The sequence below is a fragment of the Amphiura filiformis genome, chromosome 20 (genome assembly GCF_039555335.1).
Source record: "Amphiura filiformis chromosome 20, Afil_fr2py, whole genome shotgun sequence".
Taxonomy (NCBI): Eukaryota; Metazoa; Echinodermata; class Ophiuroidea; order Amphilepidida; family Amphiuridae; genus Amphiura; species Amphiura filiformis.
The window spans coordinates 57,701,127-57,722,874 of record NC_092647.1 but is presented as its reverse complement, the minus strand read 5'-3'; the positions used below and the strand labels follow the sequence as shown (position 1 = coordinate 57,722,874).

At 36.1% G+C, this 21,748-nt stretch overlaps 1 protein-coding gene across 1 annotated transcript in view; it reads right to left on the bottom strand.

The window, feature by feature from the left end:
* The window catches only part of LOC140142103 (cubilin-like), a 167,333-nt gene that overhangs the window by 28,536 nt on the left and 117,049 nt on the right, over positions 1–21,748 (bottom strand). The window contains 15 exon segments of the mRNA XM_072164062.1: positions 275–424; positions 717–935; positions 1,288–1,456; positions 1,890–2,071; positions 2,791–2,931; positions 3,523–3,738; positions 4,628–4,806; positions 10,260–10,337; positions 12,042–12,119; positions 14,688–14,744; positions 15,701–15,884; positions 16,739–16,919; positions 18,358–18,539; positions 19,704–19,853; positions 20,340–20,537. Coding sequence (XP_072020163.1) covers positions 275–424; positions 717–935; positions 1,288–1,456; positions 1,890–2,071; positions 2,791–2,931; positions 3,523–3,738; positions 4,628–4,806; positions 10,260–10,337; positions 12,042–12,119; positions 14,688–14,744; positions 15,701–15,884; positions 16,739–16,919; positions 18,358–18,539; positions 19,704–19,853; positions 20,340–20,537 — 2,364 coding nt within the window.

The window sequence follows — 21,748 nt, the reverse complement described above, 5'->3', positions numbered from 1 at the left end:
TTCTTCAAATGGTGGTGCATGGCATGGGTTCAAATGGTCCATGAAAAAGTTATCAAATTTAAGTTTTCAATAAGAAATCGAAAATCTGCCAAAGTAGCAATACGAATTTCATAAAAAACAAATATAGAACATGCTTATCTCACATTCATCTGCAAGATATAATGAGGATATGTACAACCTTCTATGTCATAAGACATTCCAATATGGCATATTTCTAGTAGCATTAAGCTGTACACATTCTTTATGCTCCAATTTTAAATTCCTTGACTCTTACCTGAAGCTGAATAATACAGCTTAAATCCTGTTCTTTGCTCACTAGCATCAGACCTGAATTGTATGTACAAGCTGCGATATGGAGCTGATATTGGCTCTGGAACTGTTTCACCACAATATCGCCCTATCAGTTGACCTGACATGTCAAGTCCTGAAAGAAATCACAAAATCATTGTAATTTGCAACTGGGTTTCAAGGCAGAAGGTCTGGAAAATAAAAGTACCCTGAATATTTATGCATTGATTTTTAGCCAAATATTGGCAACAATTACAGACTACCGAGCTTTTTAAGTCATGTTAGCTCATAATATTGATCATTGATAAAAACATTAAGATATAGAAAACATGAATCATCAATTGCAACAGCATGATTGCAATACAATGTACTTAATGTTTTTGGACCAGGCTAAAAGCAATTAACAAACATCCCAAACAGACCCTTACCTGACCGTATCTCCACATAGTCATTTAGACAATTTACTGCTGATCCTTCCACGTTGAAACTTGGATCCCATGTCAAGTATAGAGAAGTATTCTGCACTGCTGTATTTTCAATAACCCATTCACACTGCACATTATTACTGTAATTGGCAATGCTAAAGCCAGGACTGAATACAAACTCTTGGTTATCACCAGGGGAGATGGTTTTACTGCCTCCACAAACTGTAAAATAGAGCAAAGAATAATGGGGATTCTAAGTTAGAGAAAATCATTACTATTAATAGTTAATGTTTAAGCTAGGACTGAAAAAAAATCTTGCTTATCTCAGGGAGATGGTTTATTTCTTCCACAAACTATGAAATAACTTGCAAAGGATTACAAAATTGGTCAATGTCATTAGGAAGTGAAATATCTGTAGCTTAAATTGAATATTAGTGCAGCCATTTTTATTTCCAGGTTTATCATCTATCCAAACATACCAATTTAAATAATCCAATTTCTGATTACGGCCTACAAACCATATCTTATGAATTGAAAGATAAATGCCACTGAAATAAAAATAGTATCAACATACCAGCAGAATCTTGTGCATCATATGTGGCCAAGAACCCTCCTCCACTAATGCTACCATCTGATGTAAACACGACCCTCATAGTATTACCACTAGACTGAATCACGCTTGGTGGATTGGTACCACAGTAGCTACCAATCAATGGAGAGTCATCAACCAAACCATTGTACACCTAAATATAACATAAACAGTTTGGGTTCACATGAAAAATACATTCAATGCTATGTACATACTGTTGAGTTACACTTTTGCAAGAACCTCATGACCAGTGGCATGTCCAGGGGGATTCGGGGTTGAAGCCCCCCGCACTTTGTTAAAAATCATGTAAAATCAGCCGTTTTGGGGGGATTTTAGCCATTAAGTCCCCTGCATAACTCTGAAAGCCCCTCTGATCCTGGACACGCCGGCATGACCTACCTTAAACTTTTCTTGCTTTATAACTCACTATTTAAGTACTCTAGACCAGGGATTCCGTAACTGATGGCACATGCGCCACTCAAAATCATGGCAAACATATTGAACATAACAGGTAGGAATAATTTCTTTGTATTTGGATCAAAAGTGTTAAACTTCAGTTATATTGAACATAAAAATTTAAAGCTTACCTGTACACTGTCATAATAGCATCCATCAACTTCTTCAATATCAAAATCTGTAAATCTGAGTGTCACCATATGACCTGCTGCTACCGTGATGCTCCATGTGCAAACACGTGCATGTGCATACTCTCCTGGATAGTTGGGCGAGTTGAATGACCCTGAAGGTGTTACTAAGTCCCCACCACACACTGTTGAAGGAAGGAGAAACCAGATTACAAAACTTGTAATGTGTAAGTGGTATTTTACGCAATTAATATTTTGCCCTACAATATTTTCAAATTTCATTTTACTTAAGAATAACTTAAAATTAAGATTCCAACACTAATTGCTTATTTCACTTAGGCTAAACAAACAAACACTCAAAGCCCATGGCAGTTACAAAAACGAATGCAGAATGAGGTTTTTTGTTTTAAGATTTTAATTTTTTAATTTTTTTTTAAACTAAATTTTGAATTAAGATGTCATCTTCGAGTGTTCAAAAGTACACAGCATAAAACTGTGGTTGATTTACACAATTGAAGTACAAATACCAATTGTTTTATTATACCTAAACAATGCGAGTATCGAATTGTGTAACTTTTCTTCCAATTTTTTTTTTCAGAATTTGATGAATTTACAGGAAAAAACTATAAAAAAAGAAGAGGAAGTAAAATATGAATTTGCCGTTTCAGCTGACATGGACACGCCAAGACTTCGAGACATAATTTTTTTAGCTTTACCAGGGGCACTTTTGAGGAACTGCTTGATCGTCAGACGATGCTGTCAGCTATGATGTTTTCATTTTATAGCTCTCGATATTTTGACATGTGAAGAAAGTTAGCTGTATTTTACCCATAAAGATTGAATCTGAGATTAGCAATAACGATGTATCCATTGAAGCCAATTTGATACATATGGCATATCTTACCTTCTATACTTGTTCTGTATTGTAATTGGAATCCTCCCGCTGTATTTAACCCATCGGATTTGAATCTAAGATAAGCAAAGCTATCTGATGTATCAATTGGGAATGGTGTTGATGATCCACATAGTCTACCTAGACTTGTAGCTGTTGGGGGAAAGATTGGAAAAAATCAAATAAGATTTGAGATTATGGCGATCAGAATATAGGGAACACTTTTACAAAATGTGGCCTTTTAGCTAAGGCCAACATAACTCTAATTAAATTCTACTCAAGATAACAAAGCAATGATATGTAGTTGTAACAAATCTTAGCATTAAGCTGTAAAAGGCACAGAAAAAAGACATACAAAAACTTTCAAACCTCTTTTCCAAGAAAAATGCAACAAATAGCTTTCTAAAACCTCCACAAATAATATCCTTAAGGCCAGCTTTACTCATTTACCCAATGAGGTGAAAACAAAGAATACCAGCATTTTTGGAGCTGCTCTAGTGATTTTGTTTGATTTGTTGTTAACGAGGAGTTCTCATATATTTTGAGGGTTTTTTTTTACTGTGGGTGATACACATGAAATGAACCACAGGCTGATGGATAGGAGACATTTCTTATCTTTTTGAACTGGGGATGGAATTTTCTTCCATGTTCTTTACAGTTGGAATGCAAGGACAAAACACACAAAGACAAAACAAAAGCAAAACAAACAAATAAAATATGCTCTCCAGACAATTTGTCACATACCGTTTTCATTTCGTCCGTCATAAATCTCCAAGAAGTCTCCTACAGTACAGTTGTTATTATCAGTCACAATATTGAAGCTGGTAAAAGTGAAGGTCATATAGTGGCCAGTAGGACCTTGCAGATACCACCTGCACTCTGAGTCAGATGCATAATTACTGGGGTAATTGGGTGAGGTGATCTGGCCTTCTGTTCCACTGAATGTACCACCACAAATTGCTGTTATGAGTACAATATTTAGAACATAGTTAGCATATTGATGTAGACATAAAGGTTTATGTAATTATATTGGTTATGTGGTTAATTCTGACTTTGGTCTGATTGGATCAACTCATGTCACAAATGACTTATAATAACATCTATTTATTCTCTCAGACAGTCATGTACCCATGCAGACCAATCAAAGAAAATGCTGTTTGACACATTTGGAATGAGCAACAGCATCCAAAAAGGGTGATTAGTTACATCAGTTTTCATCCAAAAACATTTACCCAAGACCCCTGTTTATGCTTATGCTCTCATAAATATAAATGGTATAGGTATCAAAATCTGAAATGCATAAATTGCACAAGTGCCCAGGAAGACTTATCTAGTCAGTAAGGATGTGCGATTTTGACACCTACCATAACACTGCGATATTATTTTTACTATTGCGATGCAATATTTTCCCCATGTCTTAATGATGCATTTACATTGCCTAAATAAGCTTAAATCTGAGTGTGGATGGCCTGACAAATGCCCAATCCATCTGCTACAAATCCACATGAAAAACCATTTGATCATGTTAGAAGCGGATACATTTATAAATATTAAGCGTTAAGGAAATTAAGAATCTAACACCAATGTATATAAGCATAATTTCCCAATATTATTTTCTTTGTGTGTGGCCTCCATACTATCATTGCGATATCACAATTATGTGATCACTGTGATTGGCCACATGATGGCACAATGCTGTTTGATGGCCAGACGGATATGAACAGGGATTTTGGATGTATGAGGGAAACATGATGCCCAATATGAACAAAACTGATGGTGATGTTCATGCTTACTTAAGTCAAGAGATGGGAGAGTATAGAGCTACCCCTAACTACAGTCCATTACTCACCTATTCTATATTTCAATTTAAACCCCTTGTTGGCGTTGTTTGCATCAGTCCTGAATTTGATGAATATGGCATTGCTTGATGATATAATAGTGTTTGGTGTCTGGGATCCACAGAGTCTGGCTAGCCTTCTTGAGTTTTCTGAGTTACCATCACGGATGTCCAGGTAGTCATGTTGGCAGCTGGCATAAAGACAATAAATTTTGAGTAAGACATAAGCTTATAATGGAGAATATAGGCCTGGTACTTGAATAAGTGTGTAATAGTTTGGAAAATTTATATTTTTGTCATTTGGAGCAGAATGTACTACTGCCAAATCAGAACAATACAGTAAAAGACAGAAGTGTTATTTTCATATTAAAACTAGGCACAAAACTAGTCATAAAACTAGCCACACTGTGGGAAAACACAAGTTTTGTTGTTGCTGTTGTTTTTGTGTTCCTTATTCACCATAAAAGAGATGATGTAACGGGATTAACTACCATAGCAATAGAAATATACAATTTTGAATATATCGCCCTGCACTACAAGCAGGTTGCACTTATCACCTGTGCATGTCTGCAATCATAGCTTGAATACAATACCGCTCTTTTCAAAGATACAAATCTTTCAGTTGCGAGTGATCAGCATGATAAAAAGAATTCTATAGAATTACGATCCAGGTCTTTATCCCTGTTCTTTGACATCTATCATAGATGTATGCATAGATACTGTGTGAACGCTGCATTGCAGGGCGACATATTCAAAAATTGTACACGGGTATTTCTCTGAAAAGGTGTACTATTTGAAGATAGGCAAATATGAATTTGAAAATGATTATAAAAATGTTTCCTTTACATATCTGTAAGGATGTAAGTCTCTAGTGCATGAAAACAATATTTGGCGCAATCTTTAGGGCCCTCTATATTATAGAGGGCGTAATCTGCAGGTTGTGCCAGGTGAGCATCATCTCCGTCACATTTAGGCCAAAAAGAAATAAGGACAAAAATTTGTTAAAACTCTTAATTATGAGTTTTATGGATAACTTGTAAGTTGCTTGATTCATGTTTGCTTTTTTCATTTAAAAAAAATATGATTTTGTACTTTCGTCATTTAGTTGGGACAATGAGAGGCAGGCTGTACGGAAAATGTCATGTCTGTTAGTATTTTTTTATACAAACTTAAGTATATTCATAATTTTGCTTGAAATAACTAAATAAATTTCTATTGACATAGTAAACACATACAATATCAATTACATTTCCAAATAGTAAATTCCATGTTGTCTGAGTCAAAGGTCAAATAAAGGTCAACAACAATTGTGATGGAGATGACAATGCTGTGATGGAGATGATAGTGATGTGGCGGAGATGATATTTCTACACAAATTCCTATAGAGAATCATCTCCGTCACAGACATTTGATTTCAGTAATGTTTTCACACTACTTGAAAATTAAATTCATACAGATGAGAAGGTCTAGAATTGGTAAGCATTTTCTGATAAACTAAACTGGACTTCGCTGTATCTCAAGATCCGGTGATGTGATGGAGATGATGGTGATGTGACGGAGATGATATTTCTACACGAATTCCTATAGAGAATCATCTCCGCCACGGCAAATTGTGACGCCAACTGATGTAGCGGAGATGATGGTTCAGACATTGCTTACGATTAATAGCAGGGTTAATCTTACCCACGTGTTACATATCACCACAACAGCTTGTGGGACATATTCAACCATCATTATTTTCCGGAAAATTTCAACAATAAGACTTATATCAAATTGATCAGAAACGTTTGGAGATGATGTTGAATAAAGGTAACGCAGCGTGTATACTTGAAGATACCCTAAAATTGGCAGGAAAAGAGTGCCAATGTGCACCTATTCGGGTTGATGTTTTTCGTCGTCTGTAAAGGCATCGTACAGGGTCAAATTATTGACCTCTGATATTTGGTCTTCACCTCCAGTCGTTTTGATGCCAATGTGACGGCAATGATGCAAAACCAAGGGACAGCAATTTTTTGACACAAATTTTTGAATTATTCCATAATATTGACTTTAGAAGTGGTTTTAAGCATTTAAACCTTCTTAGACATGATATTTACCCCAGTCAGTGGTAATTTTCACTTCCCACACTTGCTCACAAAAATACTACAAAATCACTCAAATTAGGTGCGTGACATCGGGACATGGGGTATTCAGGAGGGTCGTCAGATATTGAAGAATTTTTGACTCCAAGAAATTAATTTTTCCCCACTTGGATGTTCTTAACTATTTTATACATACAAAAGTCCATGACTAAGCCAAAAAAGAAAGAAAAAATCCGCTTTTAAAACTTTTATGAGCGCCGGAAGTCGCGGGACTTAAAAGTTACTCTTTTCAGAGAATCACCCACACATCTATTGCCAGGGCATAGAAAAAGGCAGTAATGTGGGAACTTGAATGCAGTTCCCAGAAAATGTTAAGAAGTGGCAGAAAATAAATGAAGTGACTGGCAAATTGCACATTATTTTCTAATTTTCATGTGTAATTGTCACTTTGTGTTCTCTAATACTCATATTAGTGCCTCAATGCTATTTTTATACCCCAGCAAGGATCAGGTTACCTTTAATAGTGATAAACACACTGTTGAAAATGGCAGAAATTTCCTTATTTGCTGAAATTTGGTCAATAGTTCCCAGAAAGGAAAAATTATTCCTAAGTTCTGTCTATTGCTATGGTAGTTAATCCTGCTATATCATCACTTCCATGGCAAATTGAGCATGATTATGTCCATTGAACCTTTGTCTGAAGGATTGACATTGGATAAGTGACAGGGTTAGAGTTGGGTCACACCTTAGGTAAGGGTTAGTGTTAGGCTGTAGTGTTAGAGTTAGGATTTACAGTTAGGGTTAAGGTTACATTGACCCTTGAGGTTAATATTAGGGTTAGAGTTAGATTGAAAATGTGAAGAGCATATTTAATTTAACATGTAGACAAAATATATCCAACTTCACAGATTGAAACTACAACCTACTCATCAGGCCAATGGAAGCTGATTTTCTGAATTTTGAACTAATCCTGTGATAAATACTATAGCTGATGTCATGAAATGTCATTTTGAATGCATCCTGAGTAGCTGTAGAGTGTTGCAAGTGCTTAAAACATGTATTTGATCATTTGATTATCATTAGACAATATCAACATATGACTTGTGAAAAAAAATATGCTTCATTAAAATGGTAAATACCACAACCATGCAAATTCAGCAAATAAGGTAATGCTAAAACTTTCATCATCTACAAAACCCTTCTTGACCATTAACCGTGTTTTGACCTAGACATTCTTTTGAATTATTAGGTAAAAAAAAAAAAAGGTTTGTCTCAAAGCTCGTATGGCAGATTTGTAAAATCGTGTGATTTGAAAAAAAAAAAAAAAAGAGATATGGATTTTTTTTTTTCAAAAAATTTTTTTTTTATTTTAATTTTTTCTGGAAAAATACAGAGAAAATCAGATTTCCTTCTCAAAATAGCATAAAAATACCAAGTCGGGAATAAAACAAAATTGACATTTCGCATTTGTTTTCAAACCACTTGTGAGCTTTGAGACAAAGCTTTTTTTGGCCTTATTGGTCAATTCTAAAGAATGAAGGTTTGGTCAAATTGATAACCTGACAAGAGTGGGTACTAGGAAACTAAAAATACACTTCCATTGGCCTTAGGCTCTGTCAAAAGAAAAAGATTATGTTCAAATTTGTTACGAACACCTAAAAAAACAAAAAGCTTAAGTGATTAGTAAAATATAAATTTGAAGTGCTGCTACAGTTGCAAATATCATACATACATCAACAAATGCAAATTATGCAAAGCTGTCAAAATTAGACACACACACACGGCACAAGACAGTGAAGTTGCCCAAAGTGCTTAATGAACATGATGCAAGAAAATTTAAGGTCCATTAGAGACCAAGTTGTTTTAATCTGATAGAAGGCAAACAAGTGTGCTATCATAGTGGCCATGTTGGGCCACAAATATTATCATCAACTTATTCAGATTAATACTCATGCTTGTGCTCAGTATTTATGAACTAATATGCATAAAATACACACAATTTTAAGTACATAAACCTGAAAAATTCAAAATGCATAAAACATAGCATGATTGCAAGGAACAGTAATGATACATGCATTACACAGACAGTAACACTTAACAAAATTATAATGATTCAGCTTGATTTCCTAATCCAACTTCAGAGACAGAAATTACAACACTTGAGGTACATTCCACCACACCTTAAGAACAGTACAAGTAAGAGAAGCTGCAGAAGATATTCAGAGTAGATCCACAAAACAAAAAGGTGTGTCGAAGAAGTAGGCATTTCTAATAACGCACACACTTCTAAATTTTGATTAACACCAATTTGTTTAGGAATTGTTAATAAGCTCTTACTAATAGACTTTTTTGGTGAACCATCTATCCAACTTGTTCAAGGTTTTGAGTAAAGCATGAAGAATTCATATGAGTCATTTAGTGATGTTTCTCAATTTGACAGGTGAATTTACACTATGCAAGATTTAATGCAAGGCATTTTGATATCTATCATATATGCCCTGTCTATTTGGTACCACTCAAATAATATCTTATAGAATCTACTTTTGGTAATCTTGTTTTTATTCCTTTCTTATTACAGAATAATAACAAATTAACTAAACAAAAAAGTGAATCCAGGATCATACTTATGCTAAGGCGCTATAAATTCTGTTAATCGTTACCGTTTATCATTATCTCCTTTTTCTAGTAAGGTGCTCTTAAAATCCACTTAATGATGGCCTTAGATTTGACTTCCAGGTTTACGTTGTATTTTCATTACATAAGTGTGAAAACACAGATATTGATTTGTTGGGCCAACAAAGTTAAAGAAATAGATCAATTTTTCAAGTTTTCAGATAGCTCACAAGTAATTACAGTGATATGAATTCATCAAAGAAATACAGAAGTTTATGTTAAGTTACCATCACCAAATCCACGCAAATTCAACAATTACGATGCATGGCATCAGACAGCAGGCCCATAGCCAGGATATTTTTGGGGATGGGACTTCCAAGAAATTGACTCTTTTGGAAAACAATCACTTGCCAGTAAACAATTTTACTCAGCCCCCTCCCCAAAAGGTTTATCTCATGTCCCCCGCGATTACAAATCCAATGTGGTATGCAGTTTTTATTTTATCAATAAATTAGGTGTTCAGCTAGGTCTTTTGCCCCTTTAAAACTCACCGGTTTTGGCCCATTATGTTTTGCCAATGGCAATTTGTCTTCATTTTTGAAAATAAAATAACAATAGTGAAATAAAATTTAATTTTTGAATGTTTTAACCATCAGAAATCCAATGCGCATGGGGGATGTGAGACAAACCTTTTTTTTTTTGGCCTCCAGAAAGCACATTTTAGTACATTTTAAAAAATATTGTGAAAAAAGTGGACCTTCAGGTGAATTGGGAAGGGTACATCACACCCTGCACACTCTGGATATGGGCCTAACAGGCAGCAAGAAATACTAATTGTCCCACTACCTTCACACCCATACACTATAAGCTAGATCAGAAGTTTTGCAATCTTATACAAGGCCGGCTACACACCTGGCCCAGCTTACACACAGCAAACAAAATCTAAATACCTAGCCGTAATATTCACTGGTGGACGAGTTGTACCGGAATCCATATCAGGGCTCTGTGACGTCGTATTAGCTCCTTCACTGCCATGCACAAACAGCCAAATTAATATATCATTACTAGTACACTGATGTGATGTATTATGCATTGGTTACTCCTATTACAGATCTCAATCAGAATGTTGATGAAATTGGGCTATTCCTTTTAAAATCCACACTCCCCTGTGGAAGATTTTGGAAATATCTTCCACAGGGGAGTATGAATTTCAAATGGAAGTAGCACAATTTAAGCAGTTCCATTTGAATATCATACACCCTCTGAGAAAGATTCAACCTGAATGTTCCACAGAGTGAGGGTGAGTTTGAAATGGAGCTACCTAATGTACTTTGAAATTCATACTCCCCCTGTGGAAGATATTTCCAAAATCTTCCACAGGGGTAGTGAGGATTTTAAATGGAATAGCCCATTCAGAATGGTTTATTCCATTTGACACACCCCCTATGGAAGACAAGACCTTAATCTTCCACACAGGAAGTGTGAATTTCAAATGAGGTTACCTGAATGGACAGCACCAATTGAAATCTACACCCCCTTATGTGGGAGAATAGGTCATGTCTTCCATATAGGCGGTGTATGGATTTCACCTGGTATAGCCTAATGCTCAGTCTTAATTTCCAATCAGAGCAAACATTGTGATAGAAATTACAAAGCTGGAAAGTACCAGCAGTAAACAAGAACAACCAGCAAAATTGATAAGCCAAGTATCTGCAACTTATGTTGATCCCAAGTTTAAGAGTAACTGTTGAAGATATGCCAGAGTACTGATTCATATACCACATTATCTATTGGTTGATTAATTCAAATACCACACAGAAGTTGTGTGAAAAAGGAGTTGGACATTCCTTATAAAAAAAACACCCTTAGCCAAAGTCGTAACAAATCTGTTTTGTAGTCATCATAATTAATATCACTTCAACGATTAGAGGTTAATGACTGTGCATCAGTTGTTTTGAGGGTATTGTGAAATATCTAAACATTGTGCTTTGGAACCGAGGAATATCCCGAGGTCCAAACCACAATGTTTAGATATTTCACAATACCGACAAAATAACTGATGCAAAGTCATTAACCTCATTCATAAATCACTTTTCACTTTTTAATTCAATTTACGTCACATTTTCTTCTTTTAATTTGAAAACAGAACACAATTTAAACTTTATCTGTTGTTTTCCCTGTAAAAAATCGAATAGCCCATTAAGAAAATAACGCTAGCGACCAATCACACTAGCACGCAATCATGCGATGTCGAAATACAGCGGCCAGCATCCACGTAAATTGTTCGAACGCGTAACGCGGTCATTGTAGAGCGTACTTTTAGCTACGTCACGAGATGCAGTCATTATACTTTTTCAATGACTTGCATTTGCGTCCGCGTATTTAAAAGTTATTATCTGTGATTGGATCGCACTTGATGCATATATTAATGAGGTTATGAATTTAAAATCACACAGCATAAAATGACTTGAGGGACTATTACTTCACACTGTGCTGGTGATGGTGCTTGATTCACCTAGGACTCAACTTGACTAATATGTCTCACTTGACTTATTTTGATTCACGCTCATCAGCTTATGACTCGACTTTGTGACTCAACTACTGAGTCACCTTGACTTGTGACTTGACCATGTAAGTAACTCGTTACACATGCCTCTAGCTTGATAGAATACACTTCACTGTATTTTTTATCTTTTAATCAAGGAATAGAGCAACAAGTAAAAACTTAATACCTATATGTAACATTCTCTGGTGGAGCAGTAGTTGTAGTGAAATCTGTATTCAGGCTCTGGGTCGTATTATCTCCTCCACTGCCATGCAGAAACAGGCAAATCAATTTATGGTTATTATGTTGAATGATTATTATCTTGGTTATGTTTGTAACAGTTTTACCCACATGATGATGAAGCTTACAATGGCAGCAGTACCTTTGCATTCCTATAAGAAGATGAGCCGCACCAACCACCATGTTTATATAGTACAGAACCAAATACCAAGAATCATTTGAGCAACAGCTAGCATTACATTAGTATGATTTAGTTAACTTCACCAGCACATTATATGACACAATCAAGAAAAAGCAATAATTTGTGAAGCAAAATTATTGTCCTTTTTAAAAAAAATTTTGTTATATATTCTCACCCATGGACAACAAGTTTTCACAATTCAAAATTTGAATTAGGACAAAAAAGAGAGTTGTATTTCCACCCAGTTCCAACTCCAACTCCATGTTTTCTTCCCGTCTCTCTTTTTTATCAGCATTTTGCAACAGATTCTACAATCACCCACATATAAAATAATTAGGCTAAGGCCAAAAAAAAAAAAGGTTTGTCTCAAAGCTCACAAGTGGTTTGAAAACCAATGTGAAATGCGATTATTTTTAAGTCTGATTTTCGCCCAATTTTTCTGGAAAAAACTAAAAAAATTTGAAAATTTTGAAATAAAAAAAATTTCCGCATTTCTTTTTTGTCAAATTGTGTGATTTTACAAATGCGCACGCGAGCTTTGAGACAAACCTTTTTTTTTGTTGCCTAATCTGTATATCAAATCAAGCAACAGGTTATTAATTTTACTTGATGATGTCACATTTAATACAAATATTTTGCAAAAATACAACAAAAGCTTAAAAGAACATAAATTATCACCATTTTCATTGAATATGGCAGTGCACCGCCAGCATAAGCTTCTATTAATATTACTAATGCAATTCATTTGTGCCCAAATGAAGAAATGCAAATTCATTTAGCAAGACTTACTTTTACTGTGTTGAAAGTGTTAATTATTATAAACAAAATGCAGACATTAATGTGCTTGTACTGAGACTCCACACTGAAACCAAGCCCATGCAGCACCCGACCATATTCACCATCAGTGGCATAGCCAGGTTTTCCGAACAGGGGGACAAATACTTTTTGTGAATGTACTGACAAAATAAGAACCTGTTATTTCACCCATGAGTGTTCATGTCAAACATGTTTTGTCAGTGACGTGACACCCACCTCCCCCACTCAGTGGCCTCCTGATTTCAATGTGTGTGTAAATTTGAAACATTAATGCTTTTAAAATGGGCCCAAATTAGGTTACTTTTGGATTGAAACAGGCCAGATTTTGGCAAATTTTGTTAATAATAATTATTATGGACTGTCAGTACACACAGCTCTGTGACTATTGTGTTTCTGATGACTTGCGATGCAACGAGGGTCCATGATTTCTCAATGGACTGAAGTCTCCTTGGTCTACTGGCTATGCCACTGTGTGATGAAAATATCAATTGTCAAAATTTCTATATTTGGGGGTGGGGGTGTCCCCACATATGCTACCCATGGGATTGTGAAGACCAGACCCAATAGCTAAACCATTTCCCATCCTGGAGTATTGATATTCTGCCTAGCTGCTTCAAACACTTATCATCTAGCTCAGATTAGTAAGACATTCTGGCAATAGTATTCAAACATTAAAACAACTTATGAGTGACATGCAGTGAGAAACTTGATATGTTTTCCTATCACATAAAGCAATTTGCATTTTGTTTCATATAATTCATTCTTGTCATTTGGTACATGTTTGTCAAGTTGATGTGAAATATAAATTTCAAGTGAGTTGCATGAAAACTAAAAAAATGAAATTGTCCATTATCTAACCAAATATACATGTGATGGTAACGTCAATTGCATGTGTATCGAATAGATAACAGCATAACTTTTCAACATCAAGATGGTTAGCTTTATGGCAGATATAATAAATGGTCACATGGTGCAATATTGCACCAAACAAATGACTATAGAATCTGAGCGAGTTATATAATCAGGTGCAGGTGCAGACTCGTGATTCAAAAATGGTCAAATTACCAGGTGCTGAGAAGTGAAAATTGGTTAAAATAGACTGATCTAGCAAGATTTTGCAGACTTGCTGAGGGCTGGTACCCCTGCCCTGCAATCCACACCTGATACTATACAATATCATGACCCAGTCTCCATATAAGAGATCTATCATCTGCTTTGAGCACAAAAGGCTAACTAAATTGGCTGTCTGGAGCACAAATGGGTTAACTACTTTTGTTTAACCTTAGCGGCACCGGTTACACCTTTTGTGCACCAAGCAGCCCATGCAGTTGACTTTAATGTGCCCCAAGCAGTTACCATTATGTGCTTTTTAAGACATCAACTCATATTCTAAGCCAAATGCAAAGTTAAAGTAATTAACATACAGGTTAACACATAAAACTGAACATTGCAAGACAGATGAGACAATTTAAGTAGCCTCTATACATAATACCTATAGCTAGCAGTCATTAATGTCAGCATTACAAGCTCCCAAAGTGTTTGCAGCAAATAGCAGCTAGATGATAAAACCTGTGAAAACAAATCATGAAGGTATACCTGATTTCTGGGAGGGGAGTGGTAGTGGTACCGGGTTTTATCTCCTCGTTACCTTTCCTGTTTGGCAGAAATAGTTTTGTCATTGTAACATGGTCAAATAATATAATTTCAATGTCTACACTAGAAGACAATTCCTTGTCTTAACGGCACATTATCTGACACTTAACTTGGAACCTTCCCTATAATTTCTACACTAGATTTGTATGGTGGCTATGAAAAACATAATGCAGAATTCAACAACTTTGTATCACTTGAAACCAGATAGTGGAAAATACTTTCAATTGTTCCATAAGCATAAATTAAGTTCTGACATATGTTACCAGATTCCTATTGGGGCAGTCTGCACAGGTACACTGTCGTCAATGGCAATATGCAGTACCAGGGGAGTACCAGTGCAGTGCCACTGCAGTAACAGCATTGATACTGTGTACATTGTAGGTACTCTGTGTGTACCAGCCTGGTACCTTGGCAACTGTGAACCTGTGCAAAAGAAATCTTGTGGTGTTGACGACTTAATGTTTTTTTTATTTTTTACAAAGTTCTTTGAAAAAATCATAACATTATTAAGTGAAATCTAAGTTTTTAACAATAAAAATACTTCAACAATCCTGTTCAAATGGCAAACTGAACTTCAATTCACAATCAAATTAGGTAAGACCGTTTTATTTTCATTTTGGAGTTATGTATTTCTTTATAAGATTTATTACTTATCAAAATATATGTTCAAAATACCGTAAAGTATTTCAAACTAATAAGTAAACCTATGCTTTTGAGAGACACTTTAATCAGCAAGACACCAAGATATCCAGAAAAACGCAAGGCTTACAGCAATGACTCAGAAGGCCATTTTTACACTTTAATAGATGCTATAAATAGCCCATATAAGTTCTTCTATCATGCAGATATCCAGACAAAAACACAGAAAGCATTTTTGGTTTTGTTTGGAGTTCAAAAACATTAATTTTTAGGTTTTTGAGAAATAAATAACCTAAAATAGCAAAATTGAGACTTACCCTCCCAAAGGTTCAATATAGAATGGATCCATGAAGTCTAATTGGATAGCTTCTGTGGCAGGTGCCGTGATGATCCATACACACTCTGCATTTGGCGGGTAATTCTGGGGGTAATTCTGTGACGTCAATTCATACCCTTCAAATCCATAATCTGCTTGACTCAAAACTCGATGACCTCCACAACCTGTCAAGAAATGAATAACCATCAGACAAATAAATGGAGAGTTCATTTTAAACATCACAAAAAAAAAACTAGTACATTTTCACGGTAACTCCGTACTTGGTATAATTCATAACTACAAAATCACGGTCTGATGAGATGGCCAAACCTTTAGCTAGAACATCTTCACAACCTGGAAAGAGAATTGAATTTAGTATTAAGTAATTCTATGACCATTGCAACAGCTTAAAATTCAAGGTGCTTGAATCAATATCAACTCTGGGAGAGACAGACATAGTGACTGAATAAATCCTTTCAACACTTGTAAATGCACTGACGAATAACATGTCCAGATTAAGCTTACCACACTACCAGTCTTGGCTTGCCGTGAGTTAAATAAATAAAAAGATGTAGAGATTTGTATAGCGCTTTATGCCGTAAACAGCCTCAAAGTGCTTTACATTTATTCCGCCGTCATTAGAATATGTCGGAACCACGTTTGCAGCCTACAAGTGGCGCAGGGTCCATCAGTACAATGACTGTGACTACCCCTAACAGCTTCCCATTGCAACTGGGTGGGGTGAGGCAAGCGAGGCAAAGCGCCTTGCCCAAGGGCGCAACACGGTGGTGGGACGGGGAATCGAACCCACGCACGTCGAGCAAGCTCTCAGATTATGAGTCCAAGGCCATAACCACTGAGCCATGTGCCCTCTTAACAGTTTGACCACATATCAGCTGATCAAATTATATAAGTCCATCCTTTTTATGGTCATGATGGTAGTGCTAACAAATGGGAGGATCATGCTATTTTACAAATCACTGTACCAAAACTCCCAAGATACAGCTTACTGCGTTATAATAATGCCTTTCAAACTAACCTTCTTGTACAGCCAGGAATGAGAGTTGGAAGCCAGCCGTGCCTGGTCCACTACCATCAGATATAAATGTCAACCTGAGTGTGTTACTTGGTGTCTCTAACCTTGATGGTTGGCTGGTTCCACAGTAGCGTCCATTGGCATTGCCAAGGGGTGGCGAGGTGGATGATAGGCCACTACGTAACTAGATAACAATACAAAAAGTAGAATCGGTTAGAATTTGTCTAAGTTAATGGGCTATTCCAGTTGGAATCCATATTATCTTAATCTTCCACACAGGGATTGTGAATTTCAGATGGGTAACCTGAATGGGTGACTTGACTTGAAATCAACACTCATTGGGGGAGCAGTTTAAGGTCATGTCTTCAATAGGGGGAGTATGGATTTCAACTGGTATGGCCCAATATAGCGGACTTCAACACATGTTGGTGTGGTTGTGTTTCTGTTACTGTAGAGGTCAAAGTTGCAACTCATGCTTGTGTAAGTTCACATTAAAGCATGCATCAGTCAGGCATTATGCACAAACCATCAACTATGTGCATGCCATTCTATATCAATACACATGAGTGATGAGTCTTATTTGGTTGCCTTATATATATAAGCCGAACAAATTTTGTAAGAAGACTGCAGTGATAAGTACCCAAGTACAAATCTTTAGTTCTAAGAAAATGCCAACATTTCTGAATAAATGCTATGGATTAGACACTGCACTCTTTGTGCTTGAAAGTTGTGGTGTTAACACTTTGTATATTGCTCCCATTTGTATGCTCACCAGGTTGAAAACAATAAACATTTGAGACATAATAAATAAGTGATGTGATCTGTGAAAACCCTTCACATGGTGACATTTGAAATTTTTGAGTTTTGTAGACAACAAACATGGAAATTCATAACTCTTTTCTTTTCATTTTGTTATCTATGACTTCAACATCAAATGTTACAAGTAAAGACGGATTGAAAAAAATAGAGAAATACGAGGGGGTATCCAAAAGTTTTTGACATCACCCAGAAGTGAAAGAGCTATACTGATGAAATTTTGTCAGTGTAATCACTGGTCCTAATGTACATTATGGTCCAAAAATGGTCTCATAAGTATGTTTACTTTCTTTACAGTAGGCGCATAACCTGCAAGATGGTGAAAATTGAGGCACGCGGCGTGATTAAGTTCCTGCATTTGAAGGGTTAGGCTTACAAATGCTCAGAAAATCTATGATGAAATGAAAGCAATCTACGGTGATGATTGTCCATGATATGGCACTATTGCTTTTTGAAAAAGAAATTTCCAAACTGGCCACATGTCCCTCACAGATGAGCCAAGAAGTGGATGTCCATCACTTACGGGTGATGCGGCTACAGTGAAAAAACTCAAGAAAGTGGAAGATCTTATCATGAAAAGGTTATGCGACTACTTCCCATCTAGCGCCACCTCTGAAAAAAAGTAAACATACTTATGAGACCATTTTTGGACCATAATGTACATAAGGACCAGTGATTACACTGACAAAATTTCATCGGTGTAGCTCTTTCCCTTCTGGGTGATGTCAAAAACTTTTGGATACCCCCTCGTACAATGAACAAAAGATGGATAAAAAACAAGTTATTGCTGCCAATTTGAATCTTACCTCTAAGTAATCATTGCTACATCCACTGGAACTCTGGATAGCCATACGTCTGAAATCCACCAAGATAGTATAACCAGCTAGCACCTGGATGGTCCATGTACAATTCTGGTTGGCTGGATAATTGCTAGGATATAGAGGACTTGATATGATACCATGCTGGGTATTGTATGACCCACCACAATCTGTAGAAGCAATCAGACACATTTTATTAAATCCTAGTAAGGTAAGAAGCACCTGATCCTGTCTGCTTACTAAAAACTAGTTTGGTCATATGAGGGTACATATGTGACATGATCTGGTCCAAAGGCGGCAAATTTGAAACTGAGATAAAGGTAAAAATATGGAGTAAAAAACAATAAAATACATAAGAAAATATACATCAAACAACTTCAGAACTTCAGAACCAAGCCTTTGGTGTTTTCAGTAAATGGTAGCCTATTGTAAGTATAATGTAATAATTAAAGAAACTCAATTTTCAAAAATGCCTCCTTTGGCCCCCATGGACCAGATCGTGTCACATATACACAGATCCCATACTTGACAATGATGGCGTAACCCCATATGGTCAAAGTGTCGATCTTGCTTTGTCATGCTATAGAAACAAAAAAGATAACAAGAACAAATTTGTTCTCTCCTTTTCTGTTTCTTCTTTAACTTCTGATAGCAAACAGCAGTGTTCAGTGTTAGGGTTAATGATGATGCATGAAAGCACATAAGTTTTGATAATCTCAAGTTTATTTGACTGTAAAGGGAACCTCCCTTAAGCTGTCTGAAGTGGGTTCTTTGGACCCCATGAATCAAAACTCTTTCTGGATGGTTTTGGTACACACATTATTTTGAAAAATGCTGTCATGGTGTTGTCACAATGCAATAAATCCGGACATAGGAATGTATTCTCTGGATCATGGATGTGACTAGCTATTCAAACAAACACCAAACTATGGGAATGAGTCCTGCACAAAGTGCAGTGAGCCTGGACATCTGTACGCAAGGTGACATAACATGTTATCGAAAACTCAGAAATAGTTAGGAAAATATCACTATTGATCTGAAAAACAACTATAAATGTGACACGATCTGGTCCATGGGGGCCAAAGGATGCATTTTTGACAATTGAGTTACTGTAATTATTACATTATACATACAGTAGGCTATCATTTACTGAAAACACCAAAGGTCTAGCATACTTGGTTCTAAAGTTATGAAGTTTTTTGATGTCTATTTTCTTATGTATTTTATTGTTTTTTACTCCATATTTTTACCTTTATCTCAATTTCAAATTTACCGCCTTTGGCCCCCATGGACCAGATCGTGTCACAAATGAAACTCTTGAGTGATATACTTACATGATTGATACGTGGCAGCAAATCCTGTGTCATTCACATAGGAATCAGAATGGAAGACAACCAGTAGAGCATTGGATGAGGAATAGAGTGGTGCAGGAGGCAGAACACGGCCACAGAATGAACCCAGTTCTCTCATGTCTGTTGTTAAGCCTAGAAAAATAAAACATGGACATTTGAATATGGTGTAATTGGAGGAATCATTTAAGTCATCAGGGGCATGGCAGAAACCTGAAATATTCAACCCCACGCTGTGAGTTATTTGAAGAATAGTGCAACTTACATAATATTAATAATTAGTCGATCTTCATTAGGCGGAGGCGCTCTATTTAGCATTAGCTGTGGATATTAATTTTTTTTCTTTATTTCCACCTGACTTACCTGGGTGAAAAATCAATAAAATAATTAATTGTCCAAAGCTAACATTAAATAGGGTGCCCAGCTTTATGTTTTTATCAGTTTTCAAGTCCTTAATATGAAAAAAATAATAACATTACCAATTAAATGCAGGAAAGACAGAAAAAAGAAGCAATGCAGTGGGCCTACATCACCACCATTAAGTGATTATAAAAACCTCAAAGGTCAGAATATTAAGTTATTTTGACTTCAGAAATAAAGAGCTTTGAGCTGTACACTTACCATCATACACCTTAACAGAATCATAGTAGCAAATGTAATGATACTCTATGCTTATGTCTGTAATGTTGAAACGGATAGTAGTACCCACTGGTGATTCAATAATCCATCTACAGTCTAGGTTATTCTGATAACTCACTGGGTAGCCTGGTGAGCTGAAGTTAGCTTGGGTGTCCGATGCTATCAATGTACTACCGCAGCCTGCAAAGTATCACAATGTGGTATATATATTGAAAAACTGATATTTTAAAAATTCAGCATCCCTTTGTTGCCATGGTAATAGGCCTACCTTGTTTTTGTTGAATTTAGGTTAAAAAACACCATAATTTCTCTGATTTCACTCGTGAAAAAGTACAAACTTTGCAAAAACCGCACATAAAGGTAGTAGATTTTTTGCCCAAACGGACTTCACAGTTGAGTAACCTTAGCAATTGTCTTACAATTACCCAATTTTAATGAGTCAGTGTTGCCAGATTGATACCCTGTTGCCACATTGAAATTTCACATTTTCAGAAGTTGAAAAAACAAGAATTTTCATGGTCAACTTTAAGTTCTTACGCCCGCCCTCGAGGTGAATTATTTTTCTTCATTCTTGGTAAATATAACAATGACATTGTGCCCTTTCAGGTAATGGAAGAAAAATTTTGGGCATATACAGAATTTGGGCATCACGTGACGTGTAAATAATGCGATCTGATTCAGTAGAAAAAACATGCTAAATACATCTCCCTGATCCAATCGTAGTAATGCTGGAGTTTGATTTGTAGAGTTTTGTTGCCCAAATTACATCTGAGATACTTTTAAAACCCAACCATGTTTATCAAAACAAAATGGATGACTTTAAGGTATATACTCCTGGTCATAAAAACTCCCCATCATGCACTACTTCGCTGAAAATGTTAATGGTGTTGCATTAGACCAGTTAAAAAGGAGGGAAGCCCCGCTAATAAAAGAAGAGATTCTCATATGGTTTTTCTAGACCAGTTTTGCATGGGGAACAAGTATGAGGTAACCTGAGAATTTTAATGTGAGGGCGCTTTTTTCAAAATGGCCACCAAAATCCAATGTAAAGCAATTCTCGCGATTCCAAATACAGCGCGCCACCAACGACGGCAGTGAAAATTGGCATTTCCGTGTCTGGGGTCGACATCCTTTTCATCAACCATAGCTGACCATGCTTATGATTATTTATTACTCTAAAACACAATGTTTTATAGTACTTTTGAATTTTTTGAGATTTTCTGTGTTGAAGTGAAATATTGCAGTTTGATATTCACCGATGTCCTTTTCTCAAACCCTCAAACTTGATGTTGATACTAGGCCTATGTGTTTCCTTTTTGTTATTCATTTTCTAAAACCGCCCTTTTTTGTTTTTAAACTTTACGATGCTTTTCAGCCTGATACGCGCGAGC